Below are 19,733 nucleotides of genomic sequence, written 5' to 3'. Positions count from 1 at the left end.
ATAACTATATCATAAGCACCTATGTGCAAAAATAAACTGGGACTTACTTTGCAGATGCTGTCACATAAAGGTAATTTTGGGATAGGGTGGGGGTGGAAGGGGGCTCCACCCAAATTTCGAGGCCTAATTTTGGAGCTGATACCTAGTAATAGTGACATAAACAGGTTTTGGGACTAAAAACAAACATTTTCACAATTTGTTAAGAAAAAAAAAAAAAATTGCAAATGAATATTTGCCAAATGGTTATTTTTGACTGAACAATTAAATTATAATTTAAAAGTCTGTTTATTTGCTTGTTCTATGCTATCTGCTAATACACCAATAAAAAGCGACGATATACGGCAGATAATGAGCTTTTTTCAATTTTAATTCTAGTTTGCTATCTTAATTTGGGGTTCTTTTTTTCTTTGTTTTAACAATGAAAGACGTTAAACACTCAGAGATAGAGAAGGATTGAGAGAAAGTGATAAAGCAGAGATAGAAATAAAAGGATAAATTGTGCGATGAACTCTGCCAGGAATTTTGGTTAGATGATTTGAACTTTCCAGCTTTTGTAAATTTATTGGCCTCTTTAAGTCAATTAATGGCATGTTTTTGATTGGGATTACCGGTAATTCTTGAATAATACTCTATATAGATAAACAACGCGCGCACAGCATTCCCTCAAAAATGGTTTTACGGACAAAAAAAAAATGTTCCGACAAATATTGTAGAGAATTTAGTCCTCTATAATTTTTTTAATAAATACAAATAGCACAACCCTACAGGAACCATGATATTTGCAAAAAAAACTTACAAACATCGACTTTTTGCTAAGTCAATGTTTTGCTTTGTGCTATTTAATAAATACAAATAGCACAAACCTACAGGAACCATGATATTTGCAAAAAAACTTACAAACATCGACTTTTTTACCTTTAAAATCTGTAGTCATAGACATCCTGCGATAGTCAGAGTTGGAGTTGGAGACAAGTTTCAGGGTGTCATAATAAAGATTTATACGAGTTTATATCTGACTCTATCAAATTCTGAGATTATTACCATTTTTTGGCTAAAATTATTAGACTAACTATGAAAGACTAAAATTTTTAGGAAACACTAGAAAAGACAACTGAACACTGACGGAGGTGGAAAGATATGGAGGAATGAATAACTATCAAGCCTCTCACCAAAGCCTTACCCGGGATTTTTTTCGGAGAGGGTTTTACTCAAAGATTTTTTTTCGGGGGGGGGGGAGGGTTACACAAAAAACCTAAAAAACGCATACAAAATTTGTTTATATCCGATTTTATTACATTTTTACGAGTCAAGCAAACATTTCGGGTGGAGGGGTGGGGGGGGGGGGGTTAAACCCCCCTAATTCCTCTGAGTACAGCCTTGCCTGTCACAACATGCCTGGAGCCTAGGACATGTACAGAAATGTAGCCTATAAAAACAAAACATTGAATGACAAGATAATAACAGTTATAAACCTTAATGAAACTACTAAAAATGTGTTCGGTTATACATAATTCATTCCTCGGAACAAGCAAATGTTAACCAGTGTAATAAGAAAAAAATTTAAAAAGGAAAAAAGAATATGATAAGAAAATCCATTAATCTGACAAATAGGTGGGTGTCCTATAACACCAGGGCCGTATCCAGATTTTTTTTGGACGGGGGGGGGGGGTACAAAAAACTTATGATGATTGATGAAGTCTAAGGAAGTTCCTAAAGAAAAAATTAAGAAAAGCAGCTTCTAATTACTATAATAATAAAGTCAAAGATCTATATTCTAACAAGCCCAAGCAATGGTACAGAAAAATTAAAGAAATATATGGAAAAAGTCCTTCCGAAGTTGATTTTTATCTCCCTGAACCCTCTAATAAGACTGCCAACGATCTGAACTTGTACCTTACTTCCATCGTGCAAAGTCTCCCCCTTTCACTGGCTCAAGTCCAACTGTTCCTCCCAATACTTCCTTCCCCTTTATTTCTCCCTCTGATGATATAAATAAAATTCTTAAGCTTAGAAAATTAAGTATTTGTCCCTTTGACATCCCAGTTGACTTAATTAAAGCCTTTTCGAACAAAATTGCTGAGCCTTTGTCAAGTACTTTCAACCACATCACACAATTTGGCAAATTCACAAGGTGATGGAAACAAGGTTTTATAACACCTGTCCCTAAAAAATGCGACAGTCTGACTTTCGCCAACATTCGCCCCATTACGCTCACTTCTGTTTTTTCCAAACTTTATGAAGGTTTCCTCTGTGACTAGCTTAAGGATAAAATTTGTGCGCGTATTGACACCTGGCAGTTTGGTAACTTAAAGAAAATTTCCACCACCCATTACCCTATGCACTTAATGCATACAATCGTGAGTAACCTTGATAAACCAAATGTCTGGCTGAACCTTGTCTTAGTTGATTTCCAAAAAGCTTTTGACCTGGTTGACCACACCAGCCTAATTCGTTTACTCCTGGTTAACTTTAAACTTGATCCTCTGTTAGTAAATATTGTTATATCATTTCTTTCGAATAGATCTCAAGTTGTTAAATACAAAAACATTTTCTCTAACCCCCTCCCTATACATTGTGGAAGTCCTCAAGGAACCTCATTGGGACCATTTTTATTCTTAGTCATAATCAACGATATTAGTGAGGAGTTCCCCCAAAGGTGGAAACACGTGGATGACTTGCCAATCCTCGAAGCATGTCACAGGAATATTAAAAGTGACCCCCTTGAAATTCTTTCTCACATTTTTGATGAAGCTAAAAACCTAAATATGAAATTAAATTCCACTAAATCAAATATAATTACGATAAATTTCTTGAAATCTATTCCCGCCTTCCTTGACCCTATACCCCCAGATATTTCTATGTCTTCCTTTAAATTACTTGGGGTTACAATTTCCTCTAATTTAAAGTGGGATATCCACGTGAAAGATATTGCCGGTAGAGCTAATGCGTCCATGTCTCTCCTTAAGCTCTTGAATAAATTTAACATCCCCCCATCCCATTCTTTAAGGATTTATACTTCCTTCGTCCGCCCGCATCTTGAATATGTTTGTCCAGTATGGCATCCTGGCATCTCCCGTGATGAATCAGATAAAACTGAATCTATTCAAAAAAGAATAATTTTTAAAGAAACTTTGGTACCATATTCACTCCTTCTAAAAAAGGCCAAGCTGGAAACTCTTGAGCACAGGAGAGGAACGCTGTGCCTCCGTTTTGCAAAAAATGCAATAATAAACCCTCGCACGGAAAACATTTTTCCCAAAAGACACTCCCCATCCAGACACCACCTGCCACGTGCTGTTTCTGAACCCATCCCTATCTTGGCCCCCATCCGTTGTTTAACCTCCAGATATGAAAAAACATTTGTCCCCTTCATTAATGATCAAGTAAACCACTTGTTTTTTTTTTGTTTTTTTTTTTACTGGTGATAACAATGCTGGTGTCTGTTCGGCTCTTCTGTGGCCTCCCCTTTTTTATATAATCTATTTTAAACCTTTTTAACATTATTTTTATCTCAATTTTTTTTTTTTTTTAATTTGTGCCTTTTTAACCTTCTTACATTTGACACTTTTTGTTAGACTAATGAATGTCTTTGCCTTTCTGATATTGTTGTTTTTGGCAGTGTTTAGCCAGTTTTTTAGTTGTTGTGATATTTATGTCTATTTTTATTATATGACCCCGAAATGCGAATTCGGCCCTTCTGGGCTTGTGATAGCCATTTTCTGAAATAAATATCTTATCTTATCTAAAAACTGAAACATTAACCACTAGTGCTTTAAATTATGAAGTTTTTAGGCAGAAGCATATTTTCGTCAGTGTTGCCACATTGAACCGTGAAAATGAACAAGAAGAACTAATAAGTTATGCTTTACAAAACATTTCGTCGGTAAAAATTGAAACATTAACCACTAGTGCTTTAAATTATGAAGTTTTTAGGCAGTAGCATATTTTCGTCAGTGTTGCCCCATAGAACCGTGAAAATGAATAAGAAAAACTAATAATTTATGCTTTACAAAGCTTTTCGTCTGTAAAAATTGAAACGTTAAGCACTAGTGCTTTAAATTATAAAGTTTTTAGGCCGTAGCCTATTTTCGTTGGTGTTGCCACATTGAACCGTGAAAATAAATAAGAAAAACTAATAAGTTAAGATTTACAAAGCTTTTCGTCTTTAAAAATTGAAACATTAACCACTAGTGCTTTAATCAGTGTTATCACATAATGATATTTCGCAATTATAACAACTTCCACCTCGACTGTGATAATTAAAAGTGTGACATGCGCCATTTTGGTAATTTTTCATGAGAGCCAAAAAAACAGAAAAAATTTTGTCGGTTGTGGTAACTCTGAAGGATAAGACTAATGGAAATAAAAAGGACACATTCTAAACCAACTTTTTATGCTCTTTTCAGCAGTACAAATTAAATTTAAATATTCCGGGCGAATTCAAAATTTTTCCATTTTATGGCGTATGCAGGGGTCGTACAATCAGCAACATCCGAAATTAGGGACTTAGGGGCCTTCCTAACACCGAAATAGGGACCAATTAGGGACTAGATCGGGACGGCATTTCAGTAACCAGGTTAGCAAACCAAAAAGCAGTACGCGTCATGACCTTCCAGTTAACATGAAAGAAACCATAAGTCAACAATCCTTGGAAGCTCAGGAAAAAAGCTAAACACCGATATAACGTTTAACTTGTTTAGTCAAGCAGCTGATAAGGACCGCCTTGTCGCTGCTGTCCTAACAGTATACTATGCTGCATTCTTATTACCATAGCAGCTGCTCGAGATGTCCAATAGTGACCAAGTCTTTAAGCAACTGAAAAACCTAGGTTTGCTGTTACGTGTATGGGATACAGTTTAAGGCATCTTTAAAGTGGATATCCAGACCTGTAGTTTTTTTTTTCCCACCATTTACTTCTCCCTTTCACAATTTCAAATCCCAAGGTCGAATATTCGGATTTTCCTCCACCGAGTATTATAAATAGAATAACACTAACTTAGTCCTCTGGAACCGATTTTTTTATGTTAAAAATTATCTCAAGGACCACTTGGGCAATTTTGGCGTTTCAATGAATTTTAGCCAACGTTCAAATGATCTTTTTTTTATTTTCTTGCGCATGTATTCTCAATAGCTCTTGCCTGTCTCCGGGGCATCAAGTCGTGTGAAAAGTGATGTGCCCAGTCCTAACGTAGTAATTTGGTGGCTGATTGCTGGGAAGTGGCTGTGCTAGTGTTACGTGAATGATATGTTTATAATATAAATTTGGGTATGGGGGATTTGGTAAAAGAATGAACAGAAAGTCCATACGCCTGCTTTAAAGTTGAGCACTAACTCAGCAGATGTTTCCTTTGGTTTGATGAGATCAAAGCCAAAACACATTCAATCATAATTCTTACCAGTCCTTACCAGTAATTAGCAGGTAACTAAAACATGTAAACATTACATCTGGATAAAGTTGCGATTAAAAGTTATGCAGCATCATTGATCTAATTTGTAAATATTTCAAATACAATGGTTCACACACCAAAAAATATAAAACGAACACTAAAGACAATAGGCGTGCCAGTAATTCTTAAGGCCCCTTCTTGGGGATTTTTTTAAACACATCTGAGACAAGGTTCAGTCTCTTTTTGCTAACTGAAGGAAATTAAACGAATTTGCGACGAGAATGATGGTTATATTCGGAAATCGCTTTCGAATCGGGGAAATCCCCAAGCCAAAACTGCAAGCGAAGCGAGTCTGCGCGAGAATTGTGCAGGCTCTGTTGGGGTGGGGATGTTCTGGCTACAGGTTCACCTTCAAATGCTAGCAAAAATTTGTTCTGAGTATCTTTAGGACTGTCTTCTACTAATTGTAACATTTCAAATGCAGCTGGCGAGTTATCAATCTCCCAAAAGTCTATTAAACTGCTCAAAAATAACTGGTAGTATGGCACGCTGTTCCATTTTTTTTACTTTCCCGCAATTTATTCTGACGTTGAAAGCTCAAGAGTTTTTTCTCTTCTTGTGTCACTGCTAGCAAAAAGTCAGGAAACAAAAACGCCTGGAAACTTCTGGCGCTAAACACAAAGCCAAATCCAGAAAGCGATCAAACACGGCTCAGATTTCGTTCTTACCTTAGACCCTTAGATCCTCGTGAACCGCCAGGGGCGCCTAGGTCATCAGTGAATGTTCGCCAATCGGGACTGAGATGAGCCGCTGCGTAGATATCTTCCCAATCTGGTTGGAGAGAGGCATTCAGGCGGCAGAGGTCACTGTTGTAAGTTCGCCTCAATTTGTTTCGAGGTCTTCCTCGTTTCCGGCTTCCAACTGGCTGCCACTCAAGTGTAGACTTCGGGATTCGATGGTTTTCCATTCTTATCCATTCAGATTTTCGTTCGGTTTGTTTAAAACTCACGAAAATTCCGACAGCCTACCACAGAAAATCTGACTATTATTCCGACACTGTACTGGTCCGAAATCCAACAAATATCCGAATCCAACCAAAAATGATTCAACAAATATCCAACTCCAACCAAAAAATGATACAAACAAATATCCGACTCCAACCAAAAAATATGACAAAATTTCGACTTCAGGAGTGAAGGTTCTCATTTTCTATAAATTTATTGACCCGTTTCCTCGCTCTTTTCAGTGGGAAGAAGGGTTAAATTAATTCGACTTAAACTCTTTTGGCTCTTCTTTTTCACCAACGCCGATTTTTACGGTTGGGTCGCTGTGGACCATGGGCCTCAAGGTCCAGTCAAGAAGAAAATGAGTAGGCTATTCATTTCTTAGTATCAAAACTGGTATAAAAAATCAGATAATTATGTAAAAAACACACGTACAAATTTTCAGAAGTTTTTCGTTCCTCAAACTAGTGGTAAATCATTTTTAAAAATTGCAAACAGAACGGACCACCAAATTTTGAAAGTTTGAACATCCTTCTCCAGCAAAAAAAAAAATGAAAACATGGGACAAATATCCTTTTTATAACTGAAAACCTAACACAATTCCGAAGTCGAACATGATTTTGTTTTCGACGAGAGGGCCGCAACAACAATATTAAACAAACTGAAAATAGATGACACATTGAAACCGTCTGCGATGCAGTACAACTCCTAGATGGCAAGATGAGATACAAGAACCCCCGGCAAAAGGTTTGTTTTTACAGGCAATGAAAGACTACATTAAAAAACAGGGAGGAACAGAAAAAGGGACTTTAGGGACCTTTTTTTCTTAGGGACCATTTTAGAGAATTTTGTAATTTTAGGGACTTGGGGACATTTGTACGACCCTTGCGTATGTCTCCTTTTTTCTATAGATAATTCCTATTCTCTTCTGTTAAATGTATTCTGAGCAAATTCAAAATTAATCCGTTTTGGCGTAAGTCTACTTTTTCCTATACAAAAAAAAGAAGACAAATGCTTTTATAGTTCTATACGATAATCCTCTTCTGTCAAAACTGGCGTATGTCTCTTTTTTTATCTTCGTAACGGTACAAGATGGGACAATTCTGACTACAACATTCGATATCTCGTCCTGAGTTTACTGACAACACATACATAAACTCATTTTCAACAAAAATGGCATATTTCGCACTTTTAATTATCACAGCGACATGACAAATCAACAAACATTTAAATTAGATTGAGATAATAAATTCTATCGAAGACTCGCTGACCTAAGGAAGAAATGTATTTGCGAGGAAGTGTTTGTACTTCGTGCTCGCAAATGCCTCAAGAGAACTCACCTTAAGAAGATCGGGTTGAGCCTCCGGCGACACCACTGATCGTCCCCAATCTGACGCTCTTAGTTCTATAACATTTAAAATCATCAACATCACATTTTTCGTTGCAGTTGATTCTAAGGCTATTTGCTTTAACGACTGCATTATTGACGCCATAAGACTGGCGGAGGGGTTCCCACTCCGTTTCTCATCGTCTTCTAATGCTGAACCTGCAAGCTAAAATTTATACTAGTCAAAGTAGATGGTTTTAGATGGCAAAGTAGATGGCAACATCAACAGCTTACGAATTTGTCTCAACACAAAGCCACCAAGGCCAACACCACACAAAGTTGTGTCACTTTTTTGGCTATGTTGTAGGTTTATATGTAGCCTATATGTGTGTCTATATGTCGCTCAAATGTATGTCTGACCCGTCTTCCTTGCCAAGCAAATGCAAATCTAGGAATCAAACAAAACTTGCCAGAAAACCCAGTAAACATAGTTTTGCGTTCTGTGACGTTCCTGGTGGAGAATTCAATAAAATATGAGCAGAGGATTTGAAAATCTTATGGCCATTTTATTTAGTTTTTATTAAAACCATGGATGATTCAAGAGTAATTGCGGAACAATAAGGCACTGGGGTGAACTAGAAAACTGTACTAGTCAAATAAGATCGCATTTTAAAAGATTAGAAGGGCTATTAACGCTTTTGCTTTTCGAATATTTTGCATCTGAACTTTCGTAGTAAGATTAATGAATAAAATAAAATAATAAAATTGTCAAGTCCTAGCAATTATTCTCTTAAGGTCCAATAGACCTGTTGCTTAATAATACGGCAAATTAAGCAGGTCTGTAGCATGCAAATCACTGCATATAAATTTAATCATCCAGTCTCCGAGATTTAATTAAAATAGCTTGAAACTGAATATTACTTAAAAATAATAGTTTTAATTAAAAAAAATGTATCTTTTTTTTTATTAAAACGAAAGTTTCAGTAGAAGCGTTTAAGAATCGGGAGAACTTGCTCAATTACCGACCCCAATGCTTTGAAAAAACGACAATTGTCACGACTCTCGACTCCAATTCAAATTTATCGTCCCATCACTATCAAACAGTTCGTGGTAACGAACTGTAAGCAAGGAGCGATGCGGCTCAATAATAATCGAAACTCTAAAAAACAGAGTCTTGGTAACAATGGATACATCAAAAGAATCAAATTTTTATACTATTCAGAATATATAAAATTCATCAAGTTTAATGAAACCCATCAAAAATTACGAGCCTGAGAAAATTTGCCCAATTTTTTAAAAAGCGGGGAAACACTCCCAAAACATCAAATGATCTTAATGAAAATCACACAACAGATAGAGCATACCAGAGAACCTTACTCTTAGGTTTCGAGCTCCTGTATGCAAAAATGTGGAATTTTGCATATTTTGCCAGAAGCAAGATCATGGATCATGGCGTGTTTATTTGTTTTTTTTTCCCCAGGGGTGATCTTATCAAACTAGATATCCTAGAAGATCGGGAGTGGGCTCATTTGATCGGGAATCAAAAGTTCTAGTGGCCTTTTTAAGTGACCAAAATATTTGAGAGCTGATAGCCCCCCTACCAGCCCAATTTTTCCCATAGTCTTCTGATCAAACTTTCAGAAGATTTTAACGTTCGCTTGCGGCTTTCAGTATGAAGAATACTTTCAAATGTTTTTAAACCGACTTGAAACTAAAAAATTGGCCTCGAATTTAGCATTCAGCAGCAAAAGGGCTTTTGCCATCTCTTGGTATTAATCCTTTTGTATATGATATACCCTTTTCATGCTTTATACTTTATTTTTATCCTTGCATCCTTTTCCTTTTGTATGATATACGATTTTCATGCTTTATACTTTATTTTTATCCTTGCATCCTTTTTAAAATGTGAAAAATAGATTTTAGCAGGTTGACTTCTGAGAAGTTTTTTTTGTTAGCGAGGATATACTATAATTTTACAAAACATCATTTTGGTTCTTGATTATATAATTAAAAAAAAAAAAAGAAAAAAAAAAAAAAGATGAAAAAAAAAACTTAATCTAAGATAATAATAAAGTTTTTGATAAAAGCATACCTTTAAGCACTTACAGACACATCGAATATTCTCTGAGTCAGAGTTAATTAATATCGATAAAACGTCATATAACATCGGATTCAGAAAGAGGAGTCGTTGTGTCACATTACCAGCTGAAACTCCCAAGTTGACATAGACCTCACAAAAGAACAGAGCAAAGCCTCGGAATTGTCCAGGGTCTTCTTGTAATAATTCATATCGCCGCTTATGATCTGCTTGAAGCCTTTAAGCAAAAATCTTCAATTGAAAATCTGACGGAAGGATAAGCTACTGCCACAACTAATACCACCTAATACCAACTAATACCGCCACTACTAATTAATTCAGTAGGAATGAAAACCAATAGTGAAACTAACAGCACAGTAGCAGTTAGCAGCATCAATTTTTGGAGGAGGAGGCATTCCCCGTCCCCAGTTAGATTTAAAAATACTTCTGTTTTAGATAGTCTCATTAAAAAATGCCTTTTTTTTCTATGCAAAAATTAATAAACAACAAATTACCCCCGCCCCCACGACTTTGAAAAACACATTTTGCCCCCTCCCTACCGTGCATTTTTGTGAATTGACAGCAGTGGCAGTAGCCGGCAGAATTGTAAAAAATACATATTCTAATAAACTTCTTCAAATTTATATTTCAATTAATGGTCTGTTTATTTGGATACAACAGGAAATATTTTGACAGTAGGTAGCTTCTTTTGCTTATATACAATGTTTTATGCGTCATAGGTTAACAGACCAATTGACGGTCTGTTTATTTAGGTACAACAGGAAATATTTTGAGAGTAGGCAGATTCTTTTGTTTTTAAACAATGTTTTATGTATCATAGGTTAACAGACCAATTGATGGCCTGTTTATTTGGATACAACAGAAAATATTTTTACAGTAGGCAGCTTCTTTTGTTTTTAAACAATGTTTTATGTAACATAGGTTAACAGACCAATTGATGGTTTGTTTTTTTGGGTACAACAGGAAATATTTTGAGAGTAGGCAGATTCTTTTGTTTTTAAACAATGTTTTATGCATCATAGGTTAACAGACCAATTGATGGTCTGTTTATTTGGATACAACAGAAAATATTTTGACAGTAGCCAGCTTCTTTTGTTTTTAAACAATGTTTTATGTATCATAGGTTAACAGACCAATTGATGGTCTGTTTATTTGGATACAACAGAAAATATTTTGACAGTAGGCAGCTTCTTTTGTTTTGAACAATGTTCTATGTATAATAGGTTAGTACGAAGAGTAGGGGCTAGCAAGAAATTGCAAAAATGTGCCTATTGTGCCTTTTTGGCAAAGGCGGTTCTTTTTGTTCTTAGCCCAATGTACAGCAAAAGTAAAAAAGAAAAAGAAAAATAAAATACATCTAGTTCTTTATATTTAGTTTCTTTTATAAATAATTTAGACTTTGCCCCGTGACAACAGATCAGTTGATTTTTAATTTTTATTTTGGCAACGAGTTTTTCTCTCTGATCAGTTCTTCCCATGTTCTTTGATTTCACTCCTTAGAATGAGAAGCATCATTAACGATAAAAACAAGTCTGGATCACGTATTGTAAATTCCAGACTTATTGTGATCATTCACAAAAATTACTAGAAGTAATTTTCAAACCACTTTAAAGTCCGAGGCTAGCTCTGAATCCTAAATTAGCTCGAAACTGTTTGCTCACCACTCAAATATGTTTAAGCTAGCACGAGCATGTCAACACACAAGAAAGAACTCATAAAACAAGAACGGCGAAAATCCAAAGTGTCAAATATTGCTACTAAGTTGGGAAGAACAGGTACTAATAGACCAAATATGGTAGCATAGTACCGAAGCCTAGTATAGTTTGAAATTGCCAAATTGTTTTGACAGAAAGCAAGAATGTGAAAGGGGGACTGTAAATCATGGAACTTTCATGCCATCTCGTTTCCAAGCAAGTCAGATAAAGGTCATTGAACCCTCCTCAAATGGGGTGAAGGAAAATACTAGAATAATTTTTATAGAATTTTTTTAATATCTTCAATTTTATTTGTCTGATCTCTATTGAGGTATCTCTATTGAGGTTGAGGTATATCTATAAGATATGGGCAGCCATTTGGCCCTCAAACCTTTCTCGCTGCGACTACTAGTCAAAACAACGTGAAGTAATTTTGAATAATTCTACTAAGGTGATCGGAATTTCTTAAAGTAGCAAGGGCAGTGATAATCAAATCTGATCCTTGGAATTGGTTTATTCGAAACTTACGCAACCACATTTATTTTAAAAATTAGGGAAAATACCAGATATCGATATTAGGGGAATATCACATTTTAGGGGAAAATCTGATCCTTTGAATTGGTTTATTGGAAAATTACGCAACCATATTTATGTTAAAAATTAGGGGAAACATCAGATATCGATATTAGAGAAACATCAGATTTTAGGGAAACATCTGATCCTTTGAATTAGTTTATTGGAAACTTACGCAACCATATTTATCTTCAAAATTAGGGGAAATATCGGATTTTGGGGAAAAATCTGATCCGTTTAATTGTTTTATTGGAAACTTACGCAACCATATTTATCTAAAAAATTAGGGGAAATATCAGATATCGATACTAGGGAAATATCAGATTTTAGGGGAAAATCTGATCCTCTGGATTGGCTTATTGGAAACATACGCAATCATATTTATCTTAAAAATTAGGGGAAATATCAGATATCGAAAATTAGGGAAAAAAATCAGAAATCGCAATTTTAATGAAAAAGAAACTTCATCTGCAGTTGTGCAGTTTTTGGTAGTATTGGGTAACAAATTAAAAAAAAGAAACGTTAGCGCAAAAGCAGCAAAAAAAAAATAGCTAAAAACATACGTTATGAATCAGCTTAAGAAACTGTAGTTGTAATAAATAATCAGATTAACGACGCTTCTTGACCACTAAGGTTCCTACGTCGGCCCAGCAGTGTGTTGCTATAACCGGGTTTGATCTCTGGGTTCCGTATTACCAAGCTAAGCGCCACCACAGGATAAAGTGAAGTTGTCTTTAGGAATCAAAAGATTTTAAATGTTTTGCTTTATTTTGTATTATTATCTTGTAATTATTATTCATTATTTTTTATCATTTATTTGTTATTAAATTATTTTCATTATATATTATTATTATATTTATTCTTATTTTATCTGGCTTATTTATTTTTGCGGGTTCAAGTGGCAACACTGACGAAAATGTGATGCTGACCCAGAAGCCTTATGATTTTGAAACAAATAAAGGATAACATCTTAGGGAATCACGGTTTTCAGATATGAATAGACATAAGATGGGTCCAATAAAATACGAAAATAAAACATAAAATGTTTTATTTTGGCGTCTTTGGTAACTTTGTTATAATTAGACAATCCATGTCATGAAGAGCAAAACTTTCCTTGAGCACCTTTACAGCAAATTGGATCTTAATAAAGGATCTTATTGGATCTTATAAGGATCTTATTGGATCTTATAAGATAATAAGGACCTTATTGGATCTTATAAGGATCTTATTGGATCTTATATGGATCAAATTGGATCTTAATAAACTTTACTTGTGAAAAAAAAGTTATAGATGTCTACAATTTAAAAATATTCAATTCCAGGCTACAGAGAATCTTATTAGGAAAAAAAACAGAACTTAAAATAGTAAGGACATCAAAATAAAAACATTTTTACTCTCTGGACTCATCTAAGGTCACTGTTGCCAAATTGAACCGCAAAGCATATAACCAAACTAATTGATAAAATTGGCAACGCTTTTTGTCCGTAAAAATTCAAACAATAACAATGTGATTCTGAAAGATTACTATCCCTTCAAAAGAAAGACTTCACCTTCTTAAGCTGTTTGATGCCATATTTTTTAACGTCTTTTTCCCTTGTTTCTTTTTTTTATTTCACAACTGCTGCTATCAAAATTGTATAACTGCATATCAAGGTCTTTTTCATTAAAAATTGCACTTCTATAAGTCTTGAGAACCCATATGTCAATTGACGACTACAAGTTTTGAGAGAGGAAAGTCCCCTACTGAAGTTGAACAAGTCATCGAAGTTTAAATTTCGATCTCCAGAATAAATTTGGTACTAAGCCGGGGAATCCCATCCAAAAGTGCAAATATTTGCATGAAATGGCAAATCAATTCATAGTCGTCTCTCTGTAAATTGCAAAATACCCGCTGTCGTGAAACAAATTCATTCCCTCCCTCTAGCTATTTTTTCGTTTCAAACTGATAGCTTACAAGTCTTTTCATATCCAGAATAACATTTTCTGAATAGGAAAGCCTATTCACTTCTATCTTTAATCTCCCCCTCCTTCCACTCAAAACCTTGTTTTCTGAAAAACAAAAATTTGCAAACTTTTCATTAGAAATCAGGGCATTTTTCCAGGGCTTTGGAGTCAGAGCTTTAGTAAATTTTTGCTGAATAGAGCGGGAGTAACAAGCCAAGACAGATAGTCCAAGTAATTGAGAGGCAAATGTTTAAATGGCTGCGGCACGGTTAAATGGCGGGAGTAAGTATGACTCTCTTATTGGACACATACTTGTCAGGTTAGTTTTTGGAAAGGCATGCCGGCCTAGACTTTCAGGCATGTTGACCAATAATTTAAAAATGATATAGGACCGTTAGATTGCCTGGAATAAGAGGCAAACAAGGCATAATTATATCATTCACGCCTTAAATTTTTGTAAATTACAGAACCATAGAAAAGAAAGCCTCTTGCTCCTCTCTTCCTCAGAAGGGATGGTTTTTCATAGTGCTCATGATAATGAATGAGCTGCTCACTCTAGGATACTGAATGAAGACTAAAACTTCTAGGATACTTCAAATCGGTCTTAAAATCAAACCAGGAGTCTTTTTTAAAGCAGGAACGCCTACTCCAAGATAGTTGTTGGATATTCCGAGTCACGTCAAGGTTGCACAATGGGTCAGAGAGATGAACTCAAAATTCTCATGAGACTGGCAGAAAGCTATGACTTTCCGTGGATTTTCATTCAAAGGGACAAAGGAAGACAGATAGACACAGAAGTCCGATCACTTCAGAATATCACCGAAAATAAACTGTTCTTACCTTTGTAAAAATAGCGTCCGGAACGTATCTTTGCCAAATTTCACATCTAGTTTATTGCACAGAACTGCACACAGCCGGGCTCCATTATAGCAAAAATTCGGTTCGATCACAGACTGAAAAAACAAAGGAATCAAGTAATTCATTAAAACTTTGAACTACCTGAAGAAGGAATTTTGACAAACATTCTTCCAATACAGCCTAGAACTTTCATCAGGGAAACTTTCGTGGTTGCAGTGGTAGCTGCGACCTATTACCTCGGCCAATTAATTATTGTCCACAGTTTATTATTTTGGAGTCAATTTAAGTCCAGAATTAATTATTTTGGAACCAAATCAGATCGAAATCATAAGTAAAACAATGGAATCGCAATGGTCGAAAACTGAAAATAAGAAACTTCAGTCCCGTGTCTTGTACAAAAATAAAAAAAAAACAATTTTTTTTAACTGAAAGTAAGGAACGACGTTAAAACTTAAAACGAACAGAAATTATTCCGTATTTGAAAGGGGCTGTCCCCTACTCAACGCCTCGCTCTTTACGCTAAAGTTTTTTATTGTTTAAAAAAAAGTTGTGAGAAAGTCAAACTTTAGCGTAAAGAGCTATGCGTTGACGAGGCCCTTTCATATACGGAATAATTTCTGTTCGTTTTAAGTTTTAGCGTCGTTCCTTACTTTCAGTTAAAAAAACTTGTTTTTTTTTTATTTAATTTTTGGACGTTTTTGAATTGATGCAGGTTTTGTTTTGGCTCACCGTACATGAATAATAAGAAAAAAATTGCATATTAATTTTACTTTAATTTGGTTAAATGGCTTTCTCGAAACTTGTTTAATTTTATTTACGAACGTTTTTATTAGTAATAAATATACGGGTGGAAAAAGGGTGGCCCCAGATGCAGATGCGGATTACTCTTGCCCCAGATGTAACCTAGGTATTGAGGATGTGGCCCATATTCTCACCGAGTGCCAGCAACTTTCTCTATTAAGGGAAAAGTATTTTGCGGGTGGTAACTTGGAGTTCCCGGGGATCCTGAAAACGACTGTAGAAAGGACAATCAGGCAGCTATGTAGATACGTAAATGAAGCGTTGACATCAATGAGTGAAACTTGATATTTATATTACTTTTCTTGTGGAGTGTAATTAAGAACACTGCTCTGTATGGCCTGTTTTTTGGCTTATAAAAAATTATTATTATTATTATTATAAATATACGTAACTTACAAACTAACTTACGTAATGACTTTCTATGATTATATATTTTTACTGCATATATTAGGGGGCTTGCCTACTAGTCAATTTCAAGTTATTTAAGATAAAGCTCGAATTTTGTCCCATTTCTTTAAAAATTACCTCTTGATTACAAACGTCGTTATTTAGAATAAATATCTCTTATGAAAGTACTAAAAAGCATTTGGCTTAAAGAGCGAGGTACTGACTAGGGGTTGAACCCAATCATACACGTAACATTTTCTGTTCGTTTTAAGTTTTGATGTTACTCCTTATTTTTAGTTGGAAAACTTGTTTTTTTTATATTTAATTTCTGATCCTTTTTTTAAATAATGCTGGGGAATCCGGCACCCCCTTCATAGCAATCTCCCTTCCCCCATGGAAACTTTCTTCATGGAAAGATCCTCCCACATAGACCCCAACCCACCCACCCCCCTGCTACCAGAAAAAATCCCCCCGGAAAACGTCTGTATACTTCCTAATAACCAGTGCTATATGTTAGTACTGGGTAAAGGTCACGACCGCTAGCCCTCCCCCCGAAAATTTCGGGGGAGCGATTTTTCCTACAGGGCAGGTTTCGCAAATCTCCAGTCACTTTAAGCGAAAGGCCAATCTAAAAATTCTGACCTGATGAATGTGGGAAAAAATGAATGTGGGAGGGGGCCTAGTTGCCCTCCATCTTTTTGGTAACTTAAAAAGGGCACTAGAACTAGACCCCGGCGAAGCGCCGGCGGATCGACCGAACACCGCCGACGAGAGGTCCGGTCGAACGCCATCGACGTATCGTAACGCCGCCGGCACGCCGCCGCCGGCAGAGGCGGCGGCGTTCGGTCGACTTCAAATTAATTTTGCAGCAATTCTTTATTCCGTCAACCGCAAAGTCGGAGCCTTTCCTTCTCGTGTGGTTTAGTATTTCGATTTTCCTGATTAGAAATCAAGCAGGGCTTGTACTATCCCCGTATTTTCGGGTATTTCGCCAAAAATATAAGCGCCACCCCGAAAAAAAAATTGGTTCCCCGAATTCCCGAAAATCACTCAATCACACTGCCACGCCTAGCGATTTATCACCAGTGACTTTCCCTGCCAAATATTACTTTGCATACCATAATTCTTCACTACTCTCTTATTCATTAATTTTCGTCTCTTTTGTTACTTTGAATAGAAACCAGACAGATGCAATATGCAATTGCAGATATTGCAATATACACTGTTCTTCATATGTTGACAAAAAAAAGTATCGTCTTTATGAAATGAGTTTAAATCATTTCGAATTCAGTTTCCCAATCACTATTTCTTACATCATTCGTAGTCAAGAATTTCAGTTTTAAGTTGAATAGAATTATAGAACGTATTCACTACTATACAGCTTCAGCCTTCAGTTGGATTTTGAAACTGACAGCCGACAGATTGTTTTTACAACTGAATTGTAAGTTTGCTGATTTTTTTTTTTTTGCTGTTTTCAGATAATATTTTCTTAATTTTTAATAGTCAATTTTTGAACGACTGATAGAAAATAAAATCTACTTTCTGAAAAATTTTACCCCCCCCCCCCACAAAAAAAAGCTTCGATTTAGAAAAAATATTGCAATAGACTAATCTATGTAAAAGTGTTGGTAATAAAATATTTAACCTTAATTTACCCAAAAAATATGTTTAATAAAAAAAATGTAAATTTTTGCCTATAGGGGGGGGGGGTAGGGGGCTATCATTTTTAAATGATAATACCTTTTTTTCATTGAAAGGAGGGATGCCAAAAAGATAATTAGTTTTTTCATTTAAAGTGGAGACAGAAGAAAATGATATTAAATTCCCTGGGAAACCATTGAAATATTTCGATAGACCCAGGGCCCCCCATTAGGACTTGTTCATTGTCTTGGGTATTTTGCGATTTCTCATAGGCTACTGGCCTAATCTGCCTTTTGTATGTGCTCCCTCTTAATTAGATTCTTTGGATCCTATTGAATGCCACGGCGAATCTATGAGTTTTCCAATAATTTGAGGTATATATGAATAATTTCGACATTTATGTTGTTGTCTTTGTACCCCTTTACTCACACCCCCAATTTTTTTCAAGGAACATTAAGCTGTGTAACGTTATTTTGCGTGTTTGTTTGAACCATATAGTGACTTAGTTAATTCTTAAGTAAATTATTTTTCTAATGAAAGCTGAAACGGTATCCTATCAAGGTGATATCCAGAGGGGCGGGGGTAGGGAGGTATTAGATTTAAATGATAATATCTCGACATCTTTTTTATTCAAAGCAGGGATCCCAAAAAGTTAATTTTTTTTAATTTAAAGCAGAGACAGAATCCTATCAAGGTGGTATCCAGAAAGGGGGGGGGGGTAGTGAGCTATTATATTTAAATGATAGTACCATGATTTTTTTGAAAGCATGGGTTCCAATAAGTTAATTTTTTTTATTTAAAGCAGAGACGGTATCCTATCAAGATGGTATCCAGAGGGGGGGGATAGGACCATATGTGTCCAACCCGTTTTTTTTTCTTATTTATGAAACGGGTTTACTTTGAAAACATTCATTCATAAGTACCAGGCAGATTCACACTAAAACGAATTGGTGTGACGAAAGCGATATCGACATCCCCACCTAACGTAGCGCTCAAGTGACAATGGCGCCCTTGTTCCAGTGCCCAAGTTACATTAAAAGGCCAAGTCAAAATAAAAGCTTTCAATTTGGGAGGTTCAAGGAGGAGTCTTTGACAGTCTTATGACCTCAGGGTACTAGATGTTGCAACGTTCTTACGTATCTACACTGGTTTAAAAAATTCGATCACCTCACAAATGATAACTCAAAATATGCACAAATAAACAAATGTAACATTTGGAATATTATAACACTTTTTTCAAAGCTTTGAAGAAAAGCAAAAAGGCGAAATACCCCTTACTACGCTCGAAAGCTATTTTAAAAAGAAACTCTTTGGAGATTTCCATGGAAATGATCATAGCAGAAACTTTGAGCCTGGGTGGGGATCAAAGAGGAGTCTTTGAGTATTTTAACCACAGGTGACTTATTGTTGCGACTTTCTTAAATTTGGTAATTTTTGTGAGTATTTGGAAATCAAAGCTTAAACTCAATAACTGATGCTAAGTGTCTAACATTTTGCTTGGATTAGAAGTGACGAATTAGGAAGAAAATCTCAACATCTTCCTGGAGCTACTTCAATCTGCATATTATTTCATTTAATTACATTTAAAACGGATGAGCTTTTCATTTTTTACCTAAAAAAATAGCTGGCACTTCATTTTCTTCATACCGAATAAACCATTAACTGTTTTTTGTTTCATTGTAATTGAAGTGTTCTCATGTGAAGTGTTCATCATGTATTTTTCAATTTGATAAATTTACTCCTTTTAGATGCAGTTTATAATTTGACTGATATTAGGTATTTATCAGTTAATATTTTGGAATGAATCCCCAAAAGAAAAAATGAATAATATCCAAAAGAGCAGCCAAAAGCAATAAAAAAGCAGCAGTTCAGCCTTAGCATACATGACATACATTCTATAAAGAAGCCAAAAAAACTTTAAAATGCATTTTTTTAAAACTGTTATTAAAAACCAGTTTTTAATACAAGAAGACTTTTTAGGAATCCAAAAGAGCAAAAAAAAACCATCAATATAAAAGT

General features: G+C 35.4%; 1 protein-coding gene across 1 annotated transcript in view; it reads right to left on the bottom strand.

Moving 5' to 3' along the window:
• Positions 1-19,733, bottom strand: part of Paip1 (Poly(A) binding protein interacting protein 1) — a 73,058-nt gene that overhangs the window by 25,067 nt on the left and 28,258 nt on the right. The window contains exons 5-7 of the mRNA XM_089097048.1: positions 14,868-14,980; positions 9,811-10,033; positions 7,732-7,944 (exon numbers count right to left, since the gene is read on the bottom strand). Of these exons, the coding sequence (XP_088953174.1) occupies positions 7,732-7,944; positions 9,811-10,033; positions 14,868-14,980 (549 nt within the window). The remainder of the gene's footprint in view (positions 1-7,731; positions 7,945-9,810; positions 10,034-14,867; positions 14,981-19,733) is intronic.

Source organism: Artemia sp. Qi Xiang Cuo, chromosome 11, assembly GCF_049724085.1.
Source record: "Artemia sp. Qi Xiang Cuo chromosome 11, ASM4972408v1, whole genome shotgun sequence".
Lineage (NCBI taxonomy): Eukaryota > Metazoa > Arthropoda > Branchiopoda > Anostraca > Artemiidae > Artemia > Artemia sp. Qi Xiang Cuo.
This window is presented reverse-complemented; position numbering and strand designations above follow the sequence as displayed.